This window comes from Drosophila suzukii, chromosome 2L (genome assembly GCF_043229965.1).
Source record: "Drosophila suzukii chromosome 2L, CBGP_Dsuzu_IsoJpt1.0, whole genome shotgun sequence".
NCBI classification, from domain to species: Eukaryota; Metazoa; Arthropoda; class Insecta; order Diptera; family Drosophilidae; genus Drosophila; species Drosophila suzukii.
Window position 1 is genome coordinate 23712255 of NC_092080.1, and position 7347 is coordinate 23719601.

General features: G+C 41.2%; 1 protein-coding gene across 1 annotated transcript; it reads left to right on the top strand.

Annotated features, from left to right (window-relative positions):
- Nucleotides 1-3: 3 nt before the first annotated feature.
- On the top strand, nt 4-5154 carry LOC108011923 (adenylyl cyclase X E-like). The gene is made up of 12 exons (XM_065868347.2): nt 4-220; nt 542-682; nt 739-898; nt 957-1743; nt 2145-2245; nt 2311-2656; nt 2789-3239; nt 3581-3942; nt 3999-4093; nt 4162-4313; nt 4369-4495; nt 4594-5154. The coding sequence occupies exons 1-12, from the start codon at nt 119-121 to the stop codon at nt 5127-5129; spliced, it is 3360 nt and encodes a 1119-aa protein (XP_065724419.2). The 5' UTR covers nt 4-118; the 3' UTR covers nt 5130-5154.
- Nucleotides 5155-7347: the final 2193 nt, after the last annotated feature.

The following is a 7347-nucleotide window of genomic DNA, read 5'->3' on the forward strand; positions in this document are numbered from 1 at the left end:
CTCTTAACAGCAAACTTTTTGTGTAAAACTATAAAGTAAACATGTAGGCTCTTAGAACAATGTTCTTTTTAAAAGCATTCAAACAAAACGGTCGAACACTTGGAAACAATCCAGAAATATGAACAGAAAAAAAGCTCAAAAAACTTCGTTCAGAGAAAGGTTTAGACCATGTCATCTTGACTATTCTGAGGAGCGCAAGTGGGAACCAAGCTATTTAAAGGTAATAATGGTTAGGGTGTTACGTTAATGTGGGTCGATTTCCCGTCCGCTAATTAAACAAAAAGTTGGTAATAAATCTCTTTGGTCTGTATCAAAACTATACGACACTAAGAAATTTCACATCGACCATCGAGCCGATATCAAAGGACTTTTTTTAGTACGACTAAAGACGAAAAATATAAAATATATTCAAAAATGTAAACAAAAGTTTAACAAGTTCCAAAGTGTCATATAGTTCTGATACCGACCTTATATCTTTACGCAGTCCAATGTATTTATATGCGGACAGAAAAGAAAACGGAAATAAATGTGTCATCCTTAGGCTAGATGTAAGGATTTGGATTTGGAAGAAGAGTATAAGAAGTATCAGGTCCGCCTGATGATCAGTTACCTGAGCGTTTTCTATCCCTTGTTTATAATAGTAGTCGTCGGCCTTCAAGTAGTCGCATGGTCTTGCGCCGAGGTGAATGCTCTCTGTTGATCTATCCAGCTGTTTTTGCCTAATTTTCTTTTATTCAGTATACCAAATTCACCCACCTGGATTCGATTATGGCCGGGATAACATTATTTCTAGTTACTGGCATTATGGGTATAAATTTCTTTGAGAGCTTTGTAATTCGTCATAGGTGGGTTTTGGTTTTTACCTCGGTTTTGTCTGCGTATGTTGTGGTATTTGCCGGTAAGTCAAATGAGTTATGCCCTTGACTATTTCCCACTCATTGACCATTCATTTTCAGATATTGCACATGTCACATATCATTATTACAAGACCCATTGGCCTCTCAATACCACCTATGACGTCTTTGTGCTATGCATGATTTACATGTTTTTGCCGATACCCTCGATCGTTGGAGCAGCCGTACTGGCCACTTCAGTCAGTGCTTTGTACATTGGCTACTTTATTTTCTTTCCAGCGAGTGAACCAGAAAGCCTAGCGCGCAATATTAACGGCACTTACATGATATCTGTCGACGTATTCCACTACGTGGGTTTCAATATGATGGGGATATTTTTCCGCATCATGAACGACATTATGGTGCGCGCCTCCTTCCTGGACCGCCACCAGTTCATTAAGGAGGAGATGTGGTTGCGTCACGCCCTGCGCCAGGAATCAATGTTGCTGGACAGCATCCTGCCGCCTCAGATAGCAAAGCCCATCCACGATTTCATCAAAAACAAAATCACCCAGTCAGAGAACGGTCCCGACCGTATCATTCTGGGTAGTCCCCGGAGAAGAGAAAACTTCATGGCCATCCAGATCCATCCCGACGTCTCTATCCTTTACGCAGATGTGGTGAACTACACCCACTTGACAACGACTCTGACGGTGGAGAAGCTAGTGAAGGTCCTGCACGACCTCTATGGCAGATTCGATATGGCTGCCTCTACTTTCAATGTGCAGCGCATCAAGTTCCTGGGTGACTGCTACTATTGTGTGTCTGGTTTGACGGAGGCTGACCCCGATCACGCCAAAATGGCCGTGTCCCTGGGCATTTCCATGATTGCCAACCTCCAGGAGGTGCGGTATGTCTGCAATTGAGATTAGGATTAGACCTACACACAGAAACAAGTCAAGGATAAGGAAAATTATGTGCAGGCAGCGGAACTTATAAAGTTTGATATATTTCATATGGGAAAGTTAGGAACCCATATAAGATATATGTAGGTTCATATCCGTCCGTTAATTTGCAATACCAGTTTAAGAGCAATCGATAAGAACCTTGCCCAATCTGTGCTGCTCCCATTGTATTAGTTTTGGTAAACTTTCAAAATTGTGATGTCTTTGAAGTCATTTTCCACTTTTTAAATGCGTGAATTATGGTAAATAATTCGTACATGCACGTCTTTTACCCTGAGTGTAGTTCTGATCTAAAAAAGTTGAGAAGTATGTAGGTGCAGTTCAGACGTAATCTTCCGATCCCTAGGGCTGAACAAGACTTGGACATCGACATGAGAATAGGTGTTCATTCAGGCACCCTGTTTGCAGGTGTCATTGGACAGGCCAAGCTGCAGTTTGACATATGGGGTAAGCCCTCCTTAAAAGGAGATGTAAGTAATTCCTTTAATTAAAACTGATCAATGACTTTTTAGGGGCTGACGTGGAAATCGCCAATCGTCTGGAGGCAACCGGAAAACCTGGCTATGTTCACGTCAGTGGACGCACTCTAAGTAGCTTAGATCCAGAAGACTACAAAATATTCCCGGGTACTGAAAAGGCTCAGATGGATCCCGTGCTGCAAAAGCATCCGATGAGCACCTACCTTCTAACGGGCGAGGTTAACCGTGACTCAGTCGGATCCGTTGATTTAGTGTCCTCCTTTTCTGACCTTGACATTAGAACTATTCGACCAACCCGGAAAACGCAGATTGTCACTGCTGACGCAATGTCCAATGAGTTGCGTGAGGAGTTTAACAAGATGCCAGTTGGGGGCTTACAGTAAGTGGGGTGTTGGTAATGCAAGAACATCCGAATGCTTTATGCAACTTTAATTATAGTCGTCATTAATTAGACGATTCCTTCTCCCTACTAAAGATACATAAGGTACATAAATAATACCCTTCATCACAGATTTCGTTTGCCTTGCTGCCGCCGGGATACCAATTCTAATAATGAGAAAGCTGAACATGTATTGGGAATATTTTGTGCAGGGTTCAAGGACTCTTCGTTGGAATGGAATTATATGCATCAACCAGACTTCATCTTCAAGTTCTCAATGCTACTGGCTTGGGCTATTGGGGGCTGCCTGATCTTCATCCAAATAGTGAACAGCAAAGTTGATTGTAAAAAATGTATTGTGGTCAATCTGATTGTGTTTTCCCTGCTGACTTCCATGCTATGCCTCGCATGGTACAAGAAAGTGTGTTGGTGGCAGTTTGCATATGACGAGCGCAAAAAGTACAGCAAACTCAGCTGCTTGGCGTTTGATCTGTTCGATAGGATCCAGCACAGTTTTGTCCTGCGCGTAACAGTCTACATGATTATAATGGTTTTGTATTACATGGTGATTTCTTTGATATTAGTGAGTACTGAGAAATGGGTTTATTCCTAGATATGGGAAGGGTGGAAATCAGAAATTTTATTTAATTTAAGGTTTGACCAAAGGTAAATAAGTTTGCCCTTTCGGCACCGGTACTTCGTAGTCATAGTAGATCTTGATGTAAGAGTTTATTATAAGACTTATTGGCGAAGAAACGAGTAGAAAGGTGAGGAAATAAATTACAGTTAAATATAAATTTATATAGAAATGGATTTTAAAAATTCTGTCAGAACTTGTCCACTCTTCCCTTCATTTCTATGTCCCCTGTCAATTTTGTTATCGTAAATTTAAACACTGATCTTTTATCTTTCTAACAATCCCAGATCAAATGTGATCAAAGTCAGTTTGAGTTGGATATCATAGAGAACAAGCTGTTTCACTACGACATGAATAGGGATTCCTGCTTCAATCCGTGGGTCTTCACAAACATGATTACCCTGATCCTTGGTATGAGTTACACCTTCGCGCGTATCCCGTTCGCCCTCAAGATATGCATTAGTTGCTGTGAAACCGTAGCCTTCCTGTTGATCGTGTTCTTCCAGTTCGCGTTCATTTTTCATCACAGTGCCACCACGACTCCGTATATGAGAGCGGAGGTAGCGCATTGTCTTCGGGTGTGCGTGATGTTAATTACAATGTATGCGAAGGAGCGTCGGGTGGAGTTCAATACCAAATTAAACTACAAGTGAGTCACATGCTTAAACAGCAAATAAGAGGCGGATTGACAAATGCTACCCACAGGCAGAACGTTGACTTGCTCAATAAGCAAAAGGCGGCCGATGTTACAAACCAATCAATCATTATTCTGCTCAACAACATTCTTCCCTCTCATGTTGGTCGGTGTTTTCCTGAATATAATTTTAAGGACTTTAGCAAACATTAACTTGTCCTCTTCTTTCCCCAGTCGACCTCTATCTCGATTCGTTAGCCAAACACGAACTCTACTACGAAAATTATGAAATGGTATCGGTCATGTTCGCCATGTTAGTTAACTTTCAAATGGATTTGCCAAGTCTAAGGGTGCTAAACGATATCATAACGGAGTTTGATAAACTGGTAAGTTGATGTATTGAAGCTGATTTAGTAGTCAATCTCCTTCTTCCGACTGCAGTTAACAGCCTACAGGGAGTATTACGTAGTTGAGAAGATAAAAATCGTAGGCTGCACTTATATGGCAGCTTGTGGATTGGATTTCAGCCTGACTTCCAATTTTCAAAGCAGATCCTTTCAATCCGAAAGTAAGTTCTTATTCGAGTGACACTCCACTATAGCATTGTTACTGATTCTATCTGGTTATTTGTGTATGTCTACATAAGTAATTCTATCTTTATTTCAGTGCAACAGGTTCGCATTCACCAAGAAGCAAAAGGTATCAATGGAAACCATGATGAGGTGGCCTTCATAATGACAACGTTTGCACTGGACCTGATGCGAATCGTTTCCGTGTGCAACAAAGCGTACGCGGGCAGACCCTTTAATCGGTCCTTATCCTCTGGGGAAATCTGCATCGGCATCTCAACCGGCGAGATAATGGCTGGAGTGGTGGGTGCTTCCCAGCCGCACTACGACATTTGGGGAACCCCGGTAAACATGGCCTCCCGAATGGAATCGACGGGGCTGCCTGGACACATCCAAGTAACGGAGGAGTCGGCCAATATTCTCGAGCAGTTCGATATTCTGTGCATCTACCGCGGCATGACCTTTGTGAAAGGTCGCGGTGAAATACCCACCTACTTTGTAGGCATCGATGAAAACTTAAAGTTCATTTCCTCGAAATTCAACCATCGGGCTTCAAGGCGATTTACAGTTATGACATCATTGGATTCAGATGAATTTAGTGAGAATTCTGTTGAAGAAAATAAAAGCGAATAGTTTAATACATTCCTGCAGATGCTTAGAAGTGTGTTAAAGTGTAAATGAGATTTTGTTTTTGTATCAAAAAGCATCTATGTTCCAAAAATTGTTCAAGTCGGAACATAAATTAAAAATATGTTTAGTGACAGTCCTGGAATTGTCACTTGAGAGTAAGAAAGCGCAATTAGGTATACGGTTTAAACGCGCATATATTTTTATACCCGTTACTCGTAGAGTAAAAGGGTATACTAGATTCGTCGGAAAGTATGTAACAGGCAGAAGGAAGCGTTTCCGACCCCACAAAGTATATATATTCTTGATCAGGATCACTAGCCGAGTCGATCTAGCCATGTCCGTCTGTCCGTCTGTTCTTCCTTGTTTTATATTGCATAAGAACCCCTAACCCCTATTGCATAAAAATTTTGCGTTCCCCCCATACAAATTGACCCGCCCTATTGTGTATAAGTTCTTGATCAGGATCACTGGGATCAGAATCAATTCCTTTTATAAAAGCTCTTCAGATTGACCTGGTTCTGTAAGTCACCCGCTTTCAGTCCTGAATCTGGACCTAAAAGGGTTTCCATGTAATTTTCTAAAAGGATCTTAAGTTATAGAAATGACAGGGCACTAAGAATCATTTTAAAAAACTTTCTCATCCAAAAATCCTTTGTCCGCTCCTTTTTACATTCATTAATGAGCTTCCTCTAGTCCCAGCAAGGCCAGCTATATTATGAGCCCGCGCAGAGCCTAGCATTATCTTGCTCTTGACGCATTTTCAACTTGGTGGATATATGGCTCTAAAGAGTATCGAGTATATGTAACGGGTGTAACAAGTTTTTTTGTACAACGCTAGATACCCGTTACTCCGCTAAAGAAACAGGGATGGAAATATGCTTGCTTGTGGCTAGCGCCACCTAGCGTCACCTAGCCTAAAACGTCAACTTTTCCATAGCGCCCCTAGCGGATTGGTTTGCTTATTAGTAAAAACAGCTGATTTGCTGCATGAAGTGTGCAATTTCGATTTATTTAACAAAATATTGATTATTGTTTGGTTATAACTCTTTATTGAATGGTTCGATTTGATCCAATTTCAGTGTTATGGTCGTTTGTGGGCTGCTAAAACAAACTACCGCTGCGCAGGAAGCAAAGGAATCGGCATGCAAACTCCCAACATTCTAGCTCTTATAGATTCCGAAATCTCAGCGATCATACGATCCTGATAAAAAATATATGTGATATTTATAGTACGTGTATGCACTCCTGAAGACGCAGAGGAAACGGCCAGGCTCCTGGCTGGACCACTGGTTCACGCTGAGCCCATCCCGCAGGTCCCGGAAGAGGAGACCGCCGATCTTATATCCGCAATGGCCAACAACAAGGCAATTGCATTAAAACTTCTCCCACCCAACAGCAAGAAGCTCGTCACGCTTATTTTCAATAAGTGCTTGCCAATGGGTCACTTTCCATCACCATGGAAACGTAAGGAAGTGGTCATTCCCGCATCCGTCGTTCGAAAATAAAATGCTTCGCATCGCACCTGTTCCACGACAACGACACCATCCATGATGTACTCAACTTCACGCTACGTTCATAGGTTGCATGACCACCTCTGGCGATTAACCTGCTGGACAATGGCGAGCGGACCAGGAGCCTGCGAAGGACCCAACCCCTGGACCTCCACTGAAACCAGAGTGGACCATCGATCCATAGATGAAAAACTCATATTTATCGGTTGTCCACGCTAGGACAGTGTTAAAAAAAAAATTTCACGATATTAAAAAAATGAAAGGAAGTTAACTTCGGCAAGCCGAAGCTTGTATACCCTTGCAGTTATATTTATTAAATTTAAAAATACAAAAAATGGTATTCCCAATAGTATATATGTCAGAGAACACCGGAGCTATAATTTGTTTCATATTATTTTCCCACCAATTTTCCGATCGTTCCTATGGCAGCTATATAATATAGTCGTCCGATTTTGATAAAATTAAATTCGAAATTCGGAACTAACTAAAAAATGTTATTTCCAAGCGTAGGAGGTTATATGTTAAAAAACACCGAAGCGTTTCATATTATTTTCTCACCAATTTCCGATCGTTCCTATGGCAGCTATATGATATAGTCGTCCGATTTTGATCAAATTAAATTCAAAATTCAGAACTAATTAAAAAATGTTATTTCCAAGCGTAGCAGGTTATATGTTAAAAAACACCGAAGCTATAATTTGTTTCATATT